Below are 20,805 nucleotides of genomic sequence, written 5' to 3'. Positions count from 1 at the left end.
CAGTTGTAATGTATTTAAAAACACAAAGTTTAAAAACTTGGAATTATATTAAATGCTGTTTGACCAGAAGCTGGCCACATCGAGTGCCTCTGGTGTTGCTGTAAGAAGGTCCTCCATTGTGCATGTGGCAGGGCTCAGGCTGTATTGTAATAGGTGGTCTGTGGTTTGCTCTTCTCCACACACATATTGTGGACTCTGCTTTGTGTCCCATTTCTTAAGGTTGGCTCTCGTGGTGCCAGAGCGCAGTCTGTTCAGCACCTTCCAAGTTGCCCAGTCTTCTGTGTGCCCGGGGGGGGGGGGGTGTCTCTCATTTGGTATCAGCCATTGGTTGAGATTCTGGGTTTGAGCCTGCCACTTTTGGACTCTCGCTTGCTGAGATGTTCCTGCGAGTATCTCTGTAGATCTTAGAAAACTATTTCTTGATTTAAGTCGTTGACGTGCTGGCTGATATCCAAACAAGGGATGCGCTGGAGATGTCACTGCCTTGGTCCTTTCCCTATTGGCTGCTACTTCCCGGTGGACGTCAGGTGGTGCCCTAAACAGTGTAATTTCTCCAGTGGTATAGGGCGCAGACATCCCGTGATAATGCGGCATGTCTCATTAAGAGCCACATCTACTGTTTTAGCGTGGTGAAATGTGTTCCACACTGGGCATGCATACTCAGCAGCAGAGTAGCAAAATCACCAATAACTAAATAATAATGAAATTTTGAAAGTTTTGGTAGAGTTCTGAAATTTTCACCACCAGAACTTTAGCAACATTGTTGAAACAAAGCACCAGCACCCCCTGGTTTTGTAAGTTCTTCAGAACCATGGATTGCCTATGCCTAAGTGGTAAGGAGAGTATCCCAGGAGCACTAGAACTTCCCCCAACTCAGAGAAATGGCTGGGGGCTAAAAGTAGGGAAATGATAGGGGATTAAAAATCCACATCCTCTCTGTCTTTCTACCACATCCCCAAATACCCCCCTCCCCACATTGGATTTCTGATTTGGGATGAGAGGCTAGGTAAGAATGTCTGACATACAATCTTTTCACCCAAACTTTGTCCAAGATCTTGGAAGCGCAGAAAAAGCTTCTTTCTGGCATACATTTCCAGGACCACTGTTTAAAGTAACTTTTTTTTATTACAGGTAAGTTTTCAACTTTGGGAACTTCATTATGAAAATAGAACACATTGATTTACATGGATGTGTACTGGTTCCTCCCTCACTTGCTATGTTATACATAGTTTTGCAGACCATACAAAGTATCACGGCATGTCTACCACAGTCTATAAATGTAAGGTAACTTCAAAAAGGTATCAAAACTCAAGTCTACAGAAATTATTAGACTGAAAATGCTGCCACAAATGGGTGCAAGTTGACTTCCTAATAGTCATGGTTCAGTTGAAAGTTTGCTAGACTTCTTTCTTCTTTAGTATTAATGGACCCACGTTGTCACCTGTTGATTCATTGTGCTTATTGTGAGAGCCATCACAAACAGGGAACTGAAAATAGAGAGGAACAAATAAATGAGAACAATGTTTGGGACCCAGTGTTAAGACAGTGGTTATGGTTAAGAGACAGACTTTAACTAGATGATTGCATGTCTTTAATAGTTACAAGTGAATGCACTAAATCAGAGCTTTCCATACTGTGTGTCACAACACATTAGTGTACCAACTGCAGTGTGCCTATGTGTGCCACATGAACATAACAACAAACCCCCGAGCCTATCTAAAATAAGCAAAACATTATAGATTTTAAAACATATAAATGAAAAATTTTCATGAGATATGTTTTGTCTCCATATATTTTGTTATTACAATTTATGTATGTGCTTGTAACTTATAAGGAGTTGGTTCATCCTTATAAAGGTGTATCACAAACAGGAAATTTTTGAAAAGCTCTACACCAAATAAACAGTAGGCTTGAGCCCAGATCCATTTTTATCTGTTCCTTTCAGTCAATCCGGCTTCTCCGCTCTGTTCCGGTGCCCGTAACACCAAGGGCTGAACTGTCAGGGCTTCCTATCTGAAAAGGGACTACGTGGCAGCCGATCACGGCTCCTCCTCCCCTATTAGGCATCGCAGCTGAATCTTTTTTATTTTCCTTTATTTTTCTGATCCTTTTTATTTAGTGGGACTGACTGGAAATTGGGGACCTGAGGGACATTGGGTGGGGTGCACATGCACATTGGAAGACTCAGAGAGTCACCCTTTTCGCTTCTTTTTCTCCTTCCCTTCCTCTCCTTCAGAATATACTTCTAAAAGATAATAATTATTATTAATAATAGTAATCCCAGCAAACAAAAAAAGAAGCCTACCTCTCCTCTAGAGTAAAAAGTAGAAACAACTTTAAAGAAGGAAAAACCAAGCAGAAAGGAGATTCCAGACAGTAAAGAAAACAGAGGGGATTTTTAAGGTAATCCAGGGAGGATAGCTCCACTGAACTCTAGGTCATCGCTCTTCCTTTCCTGGGCCTCCTTAAAATGGTTTGGAAAGCATGCTGCTGGTGCTGGGAGAAAAAAGTGTTTCTGCCTCTCCTCTAGATTTTTGAAAGGGGAGTTTATTTCTAGAAAGAAAAAAGTCCTAAAAATCACAGGATAACCCAAATGTTTTGAAACTTGGTAGGCTAACAGTGGTAGATATGCCCTCCAAGTGTTGTGATTTTCACCCTGCTAGCCCTAAAAATGAGTGGAAGAGGAGCCTGGGAATCCCGTCCATTGCCACCAATGGACCAAAAATAGCCAGTCTTTCGCCAGTGAAAAAAAACCTCCCTTTCAGAAATGCGCCCATTTTCAGGAGGTGCGCAAAAACGGATCGAGATTCACCCAAAATACACAAGTCTAATAGACAGCTGTCAACTTAGCTAGGAGAAACAAGAGGGATCTAGGCTGGGGGATGTCAGGACACTACCTTAAAAGACTGAAAAGACATACAGCATATTTAAAAACAGGAGTGAGTAATACATTGTTTTTTCTACACTACAGTTGCAGCTCAATTTCCAGTGAAATGCTCTCTTCCCTTCTCTGTGTTGCAAGAACCAGCGCCTGCTATTTTTTCCACTATAAGCTGTGGTATCCATTTTCAATCTTCCCTAGAGATTTTTCTCTCCCCTTTTACATGTAGCTCTTCTGCTCTTCATTCCATTTCCATTGCAATGAAATAATCATGCATCACACACGTGTATCATTCACAATAAACTCCTTGAATAATTGGGACACACGTGCTCTATCCAAGCATTACATTAAAAATCACAGTCAAGGACATCTTACTAGAATTTGACTTGAGGTGCAAATAAATAAACCATGGCTTGTGACTGCTAAGTCAGATAGGAAGCTAAGCTCTAAGAGGATTTGGCAAATATAGTTTGTGCTAGCTATGATCTGACATTTTACTCCAGAGACCACTGCATCTGGAAATGCAAAAGAATAGTAAAGGTAAAGGTTTCCCCGTGGCATTAAGTTTAGTTGTATCTGACTCTGGGGAGTGGTGCTCATCTCCATTTCTAAGCTGAAGAGCCAGCATTGTCCGTAGACACCTCCAAGGTCATGGGGCCAGCATGACTGCATGGAGTGCCATTACCTTTCTGCAGAAATGGTGTCTATTGATCTACTCACACTTGCATGTTTTTGAACTGCTAGGTTGGTGGAAGCTGGGCCTAACAGCAGGAGTTAACTCTGCTCCCCGGATAGGAACTGCCAACTTTCAGTCAGCAAGTTCAGCAGCTCAGCAGTTTAACCCACTGCACCCCTACTACACCACCAAAAGCATGTCAGATGGTAAATAAAATGAATGCTTCAGATCATGGTTTGGGTCCTAAACAAGGTTATTACAGAACACATTTAGAACCAGCCAAAATACAGGGATTGGAGAAAGGTAGGCTTCTAGGCACTGAAAGGTTATTACTACCATCACCTCTCCCACTAGCCGTGTTGCTTAGATCAGTTTGGATTTACAGTCCAATAATTTCTGGAGAAACTAATTTCCTAATCCAATGACAGGAGATAATAAATAATTACATGAAAAACGGATATGTTCTACAAGATGCACTGAATACAATTTTCTGTACTATAAGGTGCTTGAAAATGTCTCATGAAATCACTGCAGAGAAAGCTCCAAAACCAAACAAAACATAGTTATGGAACATATTTGGACATGCAAATGTTTAACAGCAGTTATAGGAAAAGCTCTGACAAAAAAAAAGTATCTTAAGAACTAATATCTAAATCAGTGGTTCTCAACCTGTGGGTCCCCAAATGTTTTGGCCTTCAACTCTCAGAAGGCCAAAACACCTGGGGACCCACAGATTGAGAACCACTGATCTAAATGGAAAGAATGACAACGTGTGGGAAATTCCATTCCACAGCTACAGCATTTGTTAAAAAAGAAACTGCCTTATATTACAAAAGAAAGTATCCCAGTAATAAAAACAGCAACTTGATAGCATACAGCAAAGCAATAAAAGACGTACCGTTTTTGAGCGCCAGCATCTGCAGTATACTGCTTTAGTGTGACATAAATCCTCAATGTTGATTTCATTCACTACTTTGGGATTCTCCTTCTGGATCTTGAGGTTGATCAAACTATCCTTCTGCTGCTTCTTCTTGGGAAGGAATGGACGAATAGCAAGGTATCCAAGCAGAGCGAGGACACCCAGGAAAGGCAACAGTCGCAGCCATTCTGAAACTGAACACATGCCAGACGCATATGAGAGAAAGGCATTCATCAATGTGGATAGTCTTTAACATCTTGTAAATATGTTGTCGATTTTATATGCTGATATATTGCATTTTATGTTTTGTATGGCACCAATGTGTGCTATTTTGTAAACTGCCCCGAGTCCCTATGGGAGATAGTTTTTTGTTTGTTTTTTTGTCATGTCAGGAGCAACTTGAGAAACTGCAAGTCGCTTCTGGTGTGAGAGAATTGGCCGTCTGCAAGGACATTGCTTAGGGGACACCTGGATGTTTTGATGTTTTACATGAGACTTCTCTCATGTCCCCGCAATGGGAAGCTGGAGCTGATAGAGGGAGCTCATCCACACTCTCTCCGGATTCGACCCTGCGACTTGTCGGTCTTCAGTCCTGCTGGAACAGGGGTTTAACCACTGCACCACCGGGGGTCTCCTATAGGAGATAGTGGTGGAGTATATATAACTACTCATCATCATCATCATCATCATCATCATCATCATCATCTGACATCAGCAGGACTCTTTCTTATTAGGTACCTGTTCTCTAAGAACATGCATTTATTATTATTATTATTATTATTATTATTATTATTATTATTATTTTACTGACACAAGAGCATAGTATGTCACAGCAAATGAGATATATATGCTGGATTTCGTATCACAAAATCACAAGTCGAACACTTCACAAGCGTCTAGGACTGTGTGATGTTTTTTCAAATGATACATGCAGTTCCAAGTAAGGTGGCCTTTTGCAGTTGACAGATCATGATTTTCTCAATGTTTATTGTTTCCAAATGCTGGTTGAGATCTTTTGGCACGGCACCCAGTGTGCCGATGTCCACTGGGACCACCTGTACTGGTTTATGCCAGAGCCTTTGCAGTTTTGAGGTCTTGATAACAGCTGAGTTTTTCCTGTTGTTTTTCCTCAATGCGACTATCACCTGGTATGGTGACATCAATAATCCAAACTTTTATCTTTTCCACAATCGTGATCTTTGGTGTATTGTGTTCCAAATTCTTTGTCAGTCTGGATTCGAAAGTCCCACAGTATTTTTGTGTGTTCATTTTCCACTACCTTTTCAGGTATTATTATTATTATTATTATTGTAATGCAAGCCCTTACATGGCAATCCAAATTTATTGAACCACTGATGCTAGGTCATACAAAATTGCACCACTTTTAATTGAGGCTTTTCGTTTTCATTTGGCCACCTCAAAGCAGTTGTAACATTAGGTTGGTCAATTTAAATACTGTGGCTCCCTGTTGGATTTCACACACAATTTTTACACCCAAGTGTTAATGAATACAAAGCAACAAGGCATTTTTAAATAAATCAGCAAAAGGTAATTACTGCAACTTAGGCCCTGGGACCAATTACACATGATTAAAATTACTTCCCACATTCACATCCACAGTATTCGTCCACCATTTATCATTTAGTGGAACTTGCACAAATTTATTATTCCCTCCAAAGTCCGGGAAATAATGGAATGCAGGTAAACAGCAAGTCTTCGAGAATACATTAAACAGCAAGTGTTTGTGCAAGAGAGGCTGCTCAAATATTGGGTCTTCACTGCTTGGAAACAATTCCAAATGTTATTCATTGTTATTATTCAGTCATGGCTATTTGATGACAGACATTTGCAGGAAGTTAGACCTGTGGTCCATTTAGCTATGAATGATTGATAATGACTGAAAGCAGTTCTCTATGGTTTCAGACAGGTCATTCCCATTTCTACTTGATAGTGTGAAAGATCTACTTGCAAAGCATATTTTCTGTTTCTGAGCTAAGACTCTTAGAAGTTAAAGAATGTGTTTGGGTTGGGTTTTCATTTTCGAAGAGGCACCACAGACCAGAGAACTAGGTGAACAGCTATCTTTATAGGTGATAACAATTATTATATCAATTGCTAGAGTGTGTACACTCTCTACAGGTTTTGGTTCTGATGTTGGCAGGGCCTGCAAGCAGCAAAGGGCACACATCCACTCCCCTGCTAGAGAGATAAGTTTATATTTGCATGAGAAACCAAGAAATTCCAGTGAACCGAGAATGCAAATTAGTTGTTCGGGAAGCACAATGGGCCCTTAGTATCTACTGAGTTTTAGTTCCAGGACCCTCCATGGGTATCAAAATCTGTGGCTGCTTAAGTCCCATTATATACAATGTCACAGTATCGGTGTCCTTATATGAATGGCAAAATCAAGTTTGGTCTTTTGGATTTTTCAAAATACTTTCAAGCCATAAATACAAGAATACAGGAAAACAGAACTCATGTGAATAGAGGGTAGACTGTAAAATGCAAAACTAGTACAACTATTTAGGCCAAAAGATTACATTCCCCACTCCCACATAGATTACCTATTTGTACACATTGTGCTTATATTACACCTGCATCAAAGAAAAGATTCACTTGAATTTATTGCCAAAATTCTACATTATTTATTTTATTATTTATGTCTAACTAAGTAACTACTAATTTCAACTAAGGTTGAAATTAAATCCAGAAGATAGAGGTTCTCCTAGTCAGCCAGAAGGTGCATCAGGGTGTGGAATTACAGCCTGTGCTGGATGGGGTCACACTCCCCCTGAAGACCCAGGTCAGCAGTCTGGGGATGGTCCTGGATGCAGCGCTGACCCTGGTGTCAGCGGTGGCCAGGAGCATCTTTACACAATTACAGCTTGCGCACCAACTGCACCCATACCTTGAGACACCAGATCTGGCCATAGTAGTCCTCTCTTTAGTCACATTCACATAGACTACTGCATCTCTCTCTATGTGGGGCTGCCTTTGAAGATAGTCTGGAAGCTTCAACCTGTTAAGAGATTGGCAACCAGATTACTAACTGGAGCGCTGTACAGGGAGAGATCCACTCCTATGTTACGGCAGCTCCACTGGCTGCCAGTTGGCTTCCGAGCTAAATACAAAGTGCTGGTCATGACTTGGGTCCAGGCTACTTGACCGATCACATCTCTTCTTACAAGAGATGAGCACTGTGGTCTGTGGAAGAGGCCCTGCTCTCAGTCCCACTCCCATCCCAAATACAGCTGGTGGGAACAAGAGAGAGGGCCTTCTCCATGGGCTCCCCCCACCTCTGGAATGTCCTCCCTAAAGAAATAAAGCTGCCCCCTCCCTCCTCTCCTTCAAAAAACAACTGAAGACTTACTTCTACTCATTAGCATATGGAGAATATCTATCTAGTTTATGCTAGCCCAGTTACCATCACTGGCTACACAACCAACCTGCACAACTTGGTGAATGATAGTTGTGTTCTATAAAACAAGGTACCTCACTACCTCTGAGAATGCTTGCCATAGATGCAGGCAAAACGTCAGGAGAGAATGCCTCTAGAACATGGCCATATAGCCCAAAAAAACCTACAACAACCCAATCAAGGTGAATGTTTTTGCATTCAGATTTTATGTCATTATATATTTTTTGTTTGATTACACTGGGCTTAATTTATTGATGTTAGGCTTTTATGTTGGTTTGATATGTGGGGTTCCTCTGGGATTATTATGTTGATATTTGTCTGTTTATGGAGGCACTGAATGTTTGCTGTTGTATGTTGGAATCTACCCTGAGTCCCCCTTGGGGAGATGGGGTGAAATATAAATAACGTATTATTATTATTATTATTATTATTATTATTATTCTCCTGCCCCACCACTCCAAAGCCCACTTTACTAACAAGCAGCAAAGCAAGTCTGTATTCAATTGTCAATCCAGGCACAAGGAGGATCACGTTTCTACCCGCCTCCCACAATGAGGACTTGTAACATGGATCTTACAGCTTCACTTGCTGGTGGTAAAGAGCTGGCAACATGATCCACAGCTGAAGTGACCTCTTTCACTAGATGTACTTGCTGGCAAAAGAAGGGACATTTCCAGAAGAGTTACAAATCTGCAACTCTAGGTTTTGAGACAGAACTCCATTACAGAACCACCAACCTATATGACTACACTGGCTAGGATTGAAATTCTGTACATAAATGGAAGTGTGTTATACAACTGTGTAAGGTCTACTTCCAAGTGAACCAGCAAGTGAGATCCAGTATAATATAGAATCACGTGAATCATACCTTTACAATATATTTACAAAGTTAATATCCAGCATGAATGCTTCTCAGTGTGGTACTATTCCAGCTGGTTCTACACCATAGAATTAATGCATTAAAAAAGGCTAAGGACCTTGCAAAACCACAACTCCCATGTTTCCATAGTACTGAGGCATGGCAGAGATCAAACTGCATTAATTGCATAATGTAGGGACAGCCTCAGGCAAGTACAAATAAGAAGGCTATTTTTGTTTCTGTGCTTTCTTTGCAATGCATCTTTATTTCTAAAACCATTTTCAGAAGGGGCTGAAGATATTCCTCTGACTCAGTCGCAGACACTCTGCAGAGAACTGATAAAAACTATACAGCTGTTCTTAGCAGTTTAATCAATTATACTATTATATAAAAAAGCACAGTCATCATGAGATTCTAGTGTACATTTCAGCAGCGCTGTTGGGAACACGAACAGGAACTGAAAGAAGAAAGACCTGACTTGGGAGTTCAACACAGTGCTCGTTTAGCTGTATTTATTTTCTTTCTTATTTCTTCACTTTATATCCACAAGGGCTCACTTTTGATGGAAATCACATTTTCTTACGGATTTCAATACTTCTTTTTGTTAAAACTGTATAAGCATAGCAGGAAAGAAAGAAAAAGCAGATCACAAGCAAAAATTATTTCTCTTGTAAAGTGTGCCAGTGTAAAAACTGGGTGTAAGATGCTTTATTTTATATTATTTTTCTTTATGAAACTTAGCACAACCTTAAGCATTAGATATAGCAAGAAGTGAGCTCAAAATGAGTAAGCATGTTTAGCACTGAAAAATATAGACTTCATGACTATTCTTCCATCTCATGTCTTTTATACATTTTTTTCTATATGAAAAAAATATGATCCTTAAAAGCTGAATTACAAATACGCAGCTTTTTGGTCAACTTTGCTGATACCCCCCAGTGGTGCAGCAGGTTAAACCAATGAGTTGCTGAACTTGCTGATCAACAGGCTGGAGGTTCAAATTCGGTGAACAGGGTGGGCTCCCACTGTTAACCTAGCTCTTGCCAACCTAGCAGTTCGAAAACATACAAATGTGAGTAGATCAATAGGTACCACTTCTGCAGAAAGGTAATGGTGCTCTATGCAGCCATGCTAGCTACATGACCTTGGAGGTGTCTACGGACAATGCTGGCTCTTCGGCTTAGAAATTGAGATCAGCACCACCACCCCTGAGTCAGACACGACTAGACTTAATGTCAAGGGAAACATTTACTTTAGCTAATAACACTATATGACTTTATGTGGGTTATTCTATGGATAATTATTAGGGAATACACTCAAATTAACATTGTGTGATTGGCTTCCAAGAGCTGTGTTATATTCGGACTTTCTGGAAGACATTCATAAAAAAACCCCTCAAAATAGCTGCATGGATTCAACCTGGGTTAAATTGCTGTGTTGGCACTTTGCAGTAAATAAGTGGGTTTTGGGTTGCAGTTTGGGCACTCAGCCTCTAAAAGGTTTGTTCACCATGATTGTCGTATGGCATAAGTCAAGGCAGGTTTTGAATTATAGATTTTGATATGATTTATGGATAAGCTGAGGGAAATTCCCTGGAGAGAGGGAAAGACCAATGTCGCCTAAGTAGACCAACAATTCCTAACTACCAACAATTGGCTACAATTGGCACCACAACAGAGAAAGTTGAGGTTCTCCTAGGACAGGCTATGCTCTTGTCATTTGCCACTCTACTCAGAGAAAGGGATAGTTCCTTTTTTTGAGATAGATTACTATACAGAACTCACACTGACGAGTGGACAAGTTGACAAGTCTTTTGGGTTGATTGCTTGACCAAGATTTCTAGTATATAGATTAAAACCCCTGCTTACGCTGCACATTCACTTTCTGGGGTTGGGTTTCAACTGGGCATTCAACAGGCTTGGCATCCTAATTTTTGTTAGTATGGAGCTCCTGCAGATAACTGATGATATGTATTTATCGTGTCAGAAGCGAATTGAGGGTACACTTATAATATATTTAAAAGCACAGTTAAAAACTTGTCATTATGCTAAATGTCCTTTGACCAGAAACTGACCACTTGGAGTGCTTCTGGTGTCACTATGAGAAGTTCCTCCATTGTGCATGTGGCAGGGCTCATGCTGCATTGTAGTAGGTGGTCTATGGTTAGCTCTTCTCCCCACTCTCATGTCGTGGACCCCACTTTGTAACCCCATTTCTTAAGGTTAGCTCTGCATCTCGTGGTGCCAGAGCTCAAGCTGTTCAGTGCCTTCCAGATCGCCCAGTCTTCTGTGTACCCAGGAGGAAGTCTCTCATCTGGTATCAGCCATTGATTGAGGTTCCGGGTTTTAACCTGCCACTTTTGGACTCTCACTTACTGATGTGTTTCTGTACTAACCATGGATGTTCAGCTACCAATACCAATCAGTCAAATAATCAAATAAGGAGTATCAACAGGGCAAAAGTGACACACAAATTTAAAAAATGGATCAGAAAATGGGTTGTTGTAGGTTTTTTCAGGCTATACGGCCATGTTCTAGAGATATTCTCTCTTGACGTTTCACCTGCATCTATGGAAAGCATCCTCAGTACCTCTGAGGATGCTTGCCATAGATGCAGGCGAAATGTCAAGAGAGAATGCCCCTAGAACATGGTCATATAGCCCAAAAAAACCTACAACCCAATGATTCTGGCCATGAAAGCCTTCGACGGATCAGAAAATATTCCTTCCCCCACTTACTAAATTTCCTAACCGGATCCTTCTCATTCTTTGCAAACTGAGAAATAAGATTCCAGAAGTTGCCCGCTGGCGACAGTCAGGAACGACAGCATTCCTGTTTTTTTTTTTTTAACTGGATGACTTTTTCTTCCTCTGGCCTTCAGGTTGTACCTGTCCCAACCAACTTGTTTTTAACTCCCTTGGCCACATAAAACCTATTTAGCAGTTCTAACATGTAAGCTGAAGCCTGTTTACTTTTCTAGAACCTTTAGATCTATTAAGACAGTTCAACCTGCAAATTGTTCATAGCCGGAGGGGAAATTTAAAGCAGGGGGTGGGAATCAAGATAACAGAAATGTTATGCTTGTTTAGAAGAACAGGTCTAACTGCATGACCTTTGTAAATAAATCCTGGCAGGAGAAAAAAATTAATCACAAAGACACCTTTTTTTTACTGTGTCTAAATTGTGACGCTCACTGCACAGAAGAGAAAACACAAAACATCAGAAGACAAGATTGTAGTATCATCTCCCAAGAAAGAAATAGCACAAATTGTGACATCTTTCATGGAATGACTAATTGTTTAAAATGTGTTGAAAGTTTATGAACCCCGTGGCTTCGCTACAAGGTATAGGGCTTTACTGAGTTCATAACCCAGAACAGGATAATGCAATCCCATATTTTCGACAGTAGCAGCTACCCAAATGTAGATACAGTCTTTCCCAGATCTGTTGATTGGAGAGAATTCAGATATAAGGTTCACAGTCTCCCAAAGAGCTATGACCCCTAGTTGCTGGGACACTTAAAAATCCCAATGCATTTCTCTACAACTTTAATATTTATTTATTTATTTACGATATTACTATCCCACCTTTCTCAAGCCCGAAGGCCACTCAAGGCGGCTTACAAATTGGTAGCAATTTGATTCCATAACAATCCACAATATACAATTAAAACATTTAAAACAGCATTATAAAATCAGTATAAAATTAATACAATACAAAAACAATTAAAAACATATAATAACCAATATCTTCCTGTTAATTTCACTTTCCAGTAGCATCGTCTAAGGTGTTCCATGTTTCAAACATACATAATTCCGTATTTGTCTATTGCATGGCATTTCCAAAATCTTATTCAAAGAGCCAGGTTTTGTTTTGTTTTTTGGAAGGTCAGGAGGGAGGGGGCTGATCTATCCCTAGGGAGGGAGTTCCGCAGCTGAGGGGCCACCACTGAGAAGGCCCTGTCCCAAAGAAGGCAGGATCAAGAACAGGGTCTCCCCAGACGATCTTAAATTCCTAGATGGTTCATAGGGAGAGATACATTTGGACAAGTAAACTGGGCTGGAACCGTTTGGTTCATTATGCATCTACAGGGTACAGCTACACTGCAGATTTAGTGCACACTCCTTTAACACCAATGGCTCAATGCTATGGAATTGTGGGATTGTTGTTTTTCAAGGCCTTTAGCCTTATGTGTCAAAGAGTGCTGGTACCTCATCAAACTACAACTCCCAGGATTCCATAGCATTGAGCCATCGGTGTTAAAGTGGTGTCAAACTGCCTTCATTCTACAATGTTGATGCAGCCTATGGGCCCTTCCAGACAGCCCTCTATCCCAGAATATCAAGGCAGAAAACTCCACATTATCTGAGCATGGACTCAGATAACCCAGTTCAAAGGAGATATTGTGGGATTTTCTGCCTTGATATTCTGGGATATAGGGCTGTGTGGAAGAGCCCATAGGCTGCATCAACATTGTAGAACGAAGGCAGTTTGACACCACTTTAACACCGATACACACATATACAATACAGTAAGTGGAGCCCCCGGTAGCGCAGTGGGTTAAACCCCTGTGCCGGTAGGACTGAAAACCGACAGGTCACAGGTTCGAATCCGGGGAGAGGCAGATGAGCTCCCTCTACCAGCTCCAGCTCCTCATGCGGGGACATGAGAGAAGCCTCCCACAAGGATGATAAAAACATCAAATCATCCGGGCATCCCCTGGGCAACGTCCTTGCAGACGGCCAATTCTCTCACACCAGAAGCAACTTGCAGTTTCTCAAGTCGCTCCTGACATGACAAAAAAAAATAAAGTAAGCAATCTGAATTCTATACATAACAAATTACTAGTGGAGGCTTGAAGAAGGTTGCTATTTCCAACAGTTAAAGTGGTGTCAAACTGTATTAATGTTACACAACATTTACATGTGCAACCTAAAAGCAAATATGCAAGAAGAGCTGTTGGTTTGGACAGAAAGCAGATGAATCAATAGGAAAACAAAACATAAGGAGCAGAAGAGAAAGTCTGATATGGAAAGAAGCAAAGACAACGCATCTTTGAACAACGAGAAAACAGTAACCTTGAAGCTGGATTAGAGGAGAAAATGTACAACCAGGGGAACAGCTAGGTAGTTATAGACAAGGATAGAAAACTGCAGCACCTGATATTGCTGGGCTGGCTGTACAAGCTAGGTTGAGCTGATACAAGTTGCATTCTAACAACTTCTAGATGGCAACAAGTTGCCCAGCTGCTTGGAGCTGAGGAGGCCAACCTTAGGCTTGGTTTGGCAATTGTGGCTGATCTGGAAGCCATTTGTATGCCTCCTAGGAATAAATGATTAAAAAAACAAAAAGTCCCAAAGGGATCATATGTCCCTTTCTGGTTCTCAAAAGGGTAATTGTGTATGTTAAACAGTGCAAGGAGGCCTTGCAGATTGTTTAAAAGGTAACTCATTGCACATAGCTGGGCATTTCACAGCAATTTAAACTGCTAAATTGAGAAAATCTTGCCAATCGAAAGGTTTGCAGTTCAAGCCTGGGTTGGGGGATTTCCCGCCATCAGCCACAGCTTTTGCTCAACTAGCAGATCAAAAACAGAAATGTAAGTAGATAAATAAGTACCGCTTGAAGCGAGGAGGTAATAAAAGGCGCCTATAAGGGCATGCCAGCGATTCGATCGGGAGGACGTCTATGGATGACAAAGCCCCTCGGCATGGAAGATGGAGCGACAGCACCTCCTGTGGCCAAAGTCAAGCACAGCCTCCAGATGCCAGAAATGGAAAAAGATGGGAAAGCCTTTACCTCTGATAATGTATTGTCTGTCCTTGTTAATGTTATAACGGCATTGAATGTTTGCCGTATATGTGTTCTGTAATCTGCCCTAAGTCCCCTCGGGGAGATAGAAAGGAATATAAATAAAGTGTATTTTATTATTTTATTATTCATGCAGGCTTCCAGGACTAGCCAAGTTTTCTCAATTTTATTATTTCATCACCATATTTATCATTGTGTCTATATTCTTGGTATGTTTAAAGAGTTAGAAAAAAATCACCAAGCCTAGTAATGTTTTTAAAGAAAATAATCTAAACATGTGCACGGTTTCACATTTTAAGCTCACTCAAATCATAGTGCCATTATGCGTAAAGAAACACAATGGAGTTTGTTTTCTTTTGTCTGCTCTGATGCCAAACATACTTACCTGGAAACATGCCATATTTGTTTTGATAATGAGGGATATTTATTTTTAAATAAAAATAACAAAACAAGCCAATGCAATTGTTGCATGGCTTGCTACCTTAGCCAAGTTTGTGAAAACATTTTTTTCTTTTCTTTTAGGGGCAAACAAGTTTTGTAAACATGCTGGATTTTTATTTGCTGTTTTTAAATGGTTTATTTCTTTAATCCCTTCTGATTGTAGATAGTGTAATTACTTTTTAACTTTGATGCATTGTGTGTTTTCAATAAAAGTCTAGCTCAACTGTTGCAAAATGCCTTGAGTCCCAAACTGGGAAAAGGACATGATGAAAACAATAGCAACCTTTTCAAAATAGTATAGTGGTGAGCTGCAATGTAATTGGTGGCTGCTGGTGTACTGAATTGCTAATGCCAGGACTGCTTACATCTACCAACTTACCTGCTGGTAGCCACTTAGGAGTGTTTCTACACTGTAGATACAGTGGTTTTCAACCTGTGGGTCCCCAGATGTTTTGGCCTTCAACTCCCAGATATTCTAACAGCTGGTAAACTGGCTGGGATTTCTGGGAGTTGTCGGTCAAAACACATGGGGACCCACAGGTTGAGAACCACTGTTGTAGAATTAGTGTAGTTTGGCACCACTTAACTGCTGTCACTCAATGCTGTGGAATCATGGGAGTTGTAGTTTGGTGAGACCTTGTAAAAATACAACTCCCATGGTTCCATAGCAATGAGCCATGCCAGCTTAAGTGGTGCCAAATTGCATTAATTCGGCAATGTGGATGCTGGGTTATGGCCTATAAATGTTAGCCCTCATGTCCACTCACAGCTGTACACCCTGAAAAAAAACTGCATGCAAATCACATGAAAAACACCTCTGATCAACTCAAAGTTAAGTCCATTGTTGGCCTAACTATCCTAAAGGCACCAGATACCATTTGATCTTGGAAGAGAAGCAGGAGCAGCCTTGATTCGTATGTGAAAGGGAAATCATTAATGAATACCAAGTGCTCTGAATACTCCTTGCCTAAGGCCTTTTCTACACTGCCATATAAAATCCACATTATCTGCTTTGAACTGGATTATATAGCAGTGTAGATCATACAATCCAGTTCAAAGTAGATAAAGTGGATTATCTGCTTTGATAATCTGGATTATATGGCAACAAGGAAGGGGCCTTAGAAGACCCTCTGAAAAATTCATAACTTGACAAACCCTATTGGGTTAATTAAGTCTTATTCCTGAGTAAAGGAGAGACCACGTTTAAATTCCTCATTCAACCATGGAAACATCATGTGTGACTTTGAGCAAGTGGCCTACTGGGTTGTTGTAGGTTTTTTGGGCTGAATGGCCACGTGCTAGAAGTATTCTCTCCTGGCGTTTTGCCAGGATCTGCATCTATGGCAAGCATCCTCAGAGGTGGTGAGGTCACAACCTCTGAGGATGCCTGCCATAGATGCAGGCAAAACATCAGGAGAGAATGCTTCTAGAACATGGCCACAGAGCCCGAAAACCTACAACAACTCAGTGATTCTGGCCATGAAAGCCTTCGACAACAAAAGTGGCTCACTCTCAATGCCAGGTCCCTTCTACACTGCCATATAATACAGATGATCAAATCATATAATCCACATTGTCTTCTTTGAACTGGATTATATGAGCCTACACGGCTATATAATCCAGTTCAAATCAGTTAATTTGGATTTTATATGGCAGTGTAGAAGGGGCCCCAACTCCATGTGCAGCAAAAATGACAGTGGAATGACACTCTCTTGTCCAAAGCCACAGAAAGCTTTCAACAGACACAGCACTTGCCAGCACTACTTTTACAGCGAAACATATATTACTTTTACATGACATGACTTTCAGGTCAAGCTTCTTCCCTTTGCATGATTTCCTTCTCTAAACCTCTTGCCTGAAAAAAAAACAACCTTGAAATTCTCATAGGTCTGTATGCTTACTTCCCCCACTCCCTCCTTTCTTTCATTAGACTTCCCAAATGTAACAACAAGAACCGAGTTCATTTAGGCAACAACCTTACATGTTTGCGTGAATGTGTGTTCAAGGCTCCTGTGGATTTATGGTCACCGCATTTATGGGGTTTGCTCAGGCAAGGAATCCTCAAAAAGTTCTTTCTTCTGAAGCAGAGTTTACAGCACTGGTATCCATTGGTGGTCTTCCATTCAAGGTATTGAAGGCACACAACAACAACAATACTAATTAGCTTGACTATCCCATCAGCCAAAAGCAGGCACATGCTTCCCATTGAAATACTGGTAAGTTTATGTTGGTGAAAATTGTTCTTCACTTTAAACTTTGTGCTGTTCGTTCATTATTATTATTATTATTGCACTACAAATAGGCTATGTGCAATGTGCATAGTAATTTGTTTGTGTTTTTCCCCCAAACTGGCTTTAAACGTTTGAAGGCCCCTCCTTTAGGGTACTGAGGCCTCATTTCTGCTATACAGTGTTTCCTTGCTACTTCACGGTTCGCTTTTTGCAGACTCTGTTTTGTGGGTTCTTGCCTCCCAGTTTATGAATGGTTGCCATTGCCCAGAGCGGCATTCTCATCCCACCTCCTGGCAACGATGGAGTGTGGAAAGGGGTTTCACCCTTCCTCTCAGGAGAGAGGCAGCCAATCAAGAGAGATTGCCAAACAAAGCAGAGATAGTAGTGCCTTTAAATCTCTCCTTGCCTCTGCCTCACCCTCATAACTCGATATACATATATAGCATCCCTACTTTGTGGATTTTCACTTTTCACGGGTGGTCCTGGAACGTAACACTCGCGATAACTGAGGGAACACTGTACAGAATATTTAAGTGCATCTCCGATAATACAGATATAATACAACAACAAATTAAACAACTTACAACGTGCTGCTCTTTCGTGTTGCCTGAAACCATCATCTCTCCATGTTTAGATCTGGTGTCTTTGGACTAGAAGTACCGTATATTCTCGAGTATATGCCGAGTTTTTCAACCCTTTTTTAAGGCTGAAAAAGTCCCCCCCCCCCCCCCGGCTTATACTCAAGTGAGGGTCCTAGCGGGGAGGTGTGGGGCTGTAAGAATCTCCTCTTTAAGCCCCGCATCTTCCCACCAGGACCCTCGTCTCTCCGCATTGCTCCAGCCCCTCTCCCGCAGGGCCACACTCCCTCGCTCACTCACCGAGGTGCTTCTGCTTCTGTCTTCTTGCCACACACACAGGCCTCCCTCATTCTTTTCATAGCACGCACGGGCCTCCCTCGCTCTTTTCATCTCATGCACAGACCTTCCTCACTCTTTTTGCCACGTGCACAGGCTTTCCTCACTCTTTTTGCCTCGCACATGGAGCTCCCTTACTTTTATCACCACATGTACGGGCCTCTCTCACTCTTTTCACCTCTTGTATGAAACTCCAACTTTTTTCAGCACACGCATGGCCCTCCCTCACACTTTTTGCCACGTGCACGGGTCTCCCTCACTCCTTTCACCTCGTGCACAAACCTCCCTCACTCTTTTCACCGTGCACATGGGTCTGCCTCACTCTTTTCGCCTTGGGCATGAACCTCCCTCACTTTTCGCCTCGTGCACGGCCCTCCCTCACTCCTTTCAGATTGCACACAAACTTGCCTCACTCTTTTCGCCTTGTACATGGACCTCCCTCACTCTTTTCGCTGTGTACATGGGCCTTCCTCACTCCTTCCACAATGTGCACAAACCTCACTCACGCTTTTCGCCTCACGCATGGACCTCCCTCGCTCTTTTCGCCTTGCGCATGAACCTCCCTCACTCTTTTCACTGTGCATGTAGGCCTCCCTCACTCTTTTCATCATGTGCACAGGCCTCCCTTGCTCTTTTCACTTTGCACAAGGACCTCCCTAGCTCTTTTCACCATGTGTATGGGCCTCCCTTGCTCTTTTTGCCTTTTTGGAGCTGCAGATGCGCAAGGCTCAGGGCTGCAACTCCCTATTTGTTATTGCCTGTAAACTTTGGTGTTGCCTGCATTTCCCACCCTCAGCTTATAATCGAGTCAATAAGTTTTCCCAGTTTCTTTGTGGTGCCTCGGCTTATATGTGGGTTGACTTATATATGGCTCAGGCATGTAGCCCGGGGGGGGGGGGGCTTGGGGGGCTCCAGCCCCCCCCCCCGAAATTCTCATGGTGGTCCGCGAGAAGGCCTTACTGGTACATTTAAACTGTTATGTTAATTCATATCATGATCTGATCACCGTGCTCAATATATCCCATATGCATGGGGGTATTGGGGTAATGATACAAAAGGTTTGCTAGGGCAGACCCTCTTTCAGAGTATGCTATGGAGCCCTGGGAGTTGTAGTTTGAAGGGAAAGCACTCTTTGGGTGCATCTATATCAGGCACGGGCCAACTTGGGCCCTGCAGGTGTTTTGGACTACAACTCCCACCATTCCTAGGAGCCTCAGACCCTGGAAAGGGCCTGAGGCTGTTAGGAATGGTGGGAGTTGAAGTCCAAAACACCTGCAGGGCCCAAGTTGGCCCGTGCCTGATCTATACTATCGAATTAATGCAGTTTGACACCACTTGAACTATCAAGAGCTCTATGCCCTGGGAACCTGGGAGTTTGGCGAGGGCTTCTCTTGTTTGACCCTGCAAAACTACAACTCCCTTGATTCAATTGCAATAAGCCATGGCAGTCAAAGTAAGTGTCAAACTGCACTCATCCTACAGAGTAGATGCTCTCACTTGAACTACCAAGGGCTCTATGTCCTGGGAACCTGGGAGTTTGGCGAGGGCTTCTCTTGTTTGACCCTGCAAAACTACAACCCCTTGGATTCCATAGCAATAAACCATGGCAGTCAAAGTAAGTGTCAAACTACACTCATCCTACAGTGTAGATGCTCTCACTTGGAACTATCAAGTGCTCTATGCCCTGGAACCCTGGAAGTTTGGTGAAGGGCTTCTCTTGTTTTACCCTGCAAAACTACAACTCCCTGGATTCAATAGCAATAAGCCATGGCAGTCAAAGTAAGTGTCAAACTGCACTCATCCTACAGTGTAGATGTTCCCAAGGCCATGCCATCCTGGGAGGTGCATTTTATCCTCTTTCTCCCCACCAAACTACAACTCCCACAGTCCAAAGTCATGGAAGTTTAAAGAAGTCTCAAGTTGCATTGATTCCAGAGTGTAGATAGGAGATGGAGCCAAAAGGAAGAGTGCCTCCCCTTCCTCCAACTTCTCCATATGTTTCGGCCCCTTTAAGGACCCCTCCGGCCCCAGTTCAAGCCCCTTCCCAGCACTAACTAACCTGTTAACCGGAGGAACCCCCCGATGCTCTCCGGGAGCGGCAGGCGCTTGAGGTAGGCGGGCAGCTGGACCTTGATGATGCGGGCCAGGCTCTCCAGCACCATGGCGAGGAAGGAAAGGAGGAAGGGGCGAGGAGGAAGAGGAGGAGGAGGAGGAGGAAGAGGGGTCCTCTGCTACTCCACTCGACTTTGCCCTCTCTGCAGGCAGAGCCGCCTTTTCCGTGCGTGACCCTCCTCCGGCCACTGCGCATGCGGGCCCCGAGCCGTGATGCTGCCCGTGGAAAGGAAGAGAAGGGAAGGGAGGGGACTTCAGTTTGGGGCGGGCTTCTGGGGGGCAGGAGGGTTCTCCACCATCTCTTGCAGTGGGGTGGTTATGTAAACAACCCAATCCTGCCCTTGTGTGTGTTAGGAGAGAGGGAAGGAAGGAGAGAAAAGGAGAGAAGAATGCGAGAAGAGAAAAGGAGGAAAAAGAGAGGAAGTCTCAAAAAAGAAAGGCAGGGGGGAGGAAGAAAAGGAGGGAAGGAAGGAAAAGAAAAGGGAGGAAAGGAGAAGGAAGAATAGGAGGGGGAGGAAGAAAGGGAGTAAACAAGAAAAGAAAG

At 42.4% G+C, this 20,805-nt stretch overlaps 1 protein-coding gene across 1 annotated transcript; it reads right to left on the bottom strand.

Annotated features, from left to right (window-relative positions):
• Positions 1-1,105: 1,105 nt before the first annotated feature.
• On the bottom strand, positions 1,106-20,491 carry CISD2 (CDGSH iron sulfur domain 2). Its single transcript, XM_060779156.2, has 3 exons — positions 20,209-20,491; positions 4,456-4,670; positions 1,106-1,487 (listed from the first exon to the last, which is right to left on the bottom strand). Exons 1-3 carry the CDS (start codon positions 20,309-20,311, stop codon positions 1,398-1,400), a joined length of 408 nt encoding a protein of 135 aa, XP_060635139.1. The 5' UTR covers positions 20,312-20,491; the 3' UTR covers positions 1,106-1,397.
• Positions 20,492-20,805: the final 314 nt, after the last annotated feature.

Source organism: Anolis sagrei, chromosome 5, assembly GCF_037176765.1.
Source record: "Anolis sagrei isolate rAnoSag1 chromosome 5, rAnoSag1.mat, whole genome shotgun sequence".
Lineage (NCBI taxonomy): Eukaryota > Metazoa > Chordata > Lepidosauria > Squamata > Dactyloidae > Anolis > Anolis sagrei.
The sequence above is the reverse complement of the archived record's forward strand: the minus strand, read 5'-3'. Positions and strand labels throughout refer to the sequence as shown.

Coding starts and splice junctions, on each gene's coding strand:
- CISD2 (XM_060779156.2), bottom strand. CDS start 20,311: ATGGTGCTGGAGAGCCTGGCCCGCATCATCAAGGTCCAGCTGCCCGCC. Junction 4,671..20,208: donor GGGGTTCCTCCGGTTAACAG/GTTAGTTAGTGC, acceptor GCATGTGTTCAG/TTTCAGAATGGCTGCGACTG. Junction 1,488..4,455: donor GATGCTGGCGCTCAAAAACG/GTACGTCTTTTA, acceptor CTCTATTTTCAG/TTCCCTGTTTGTGATGGCTC.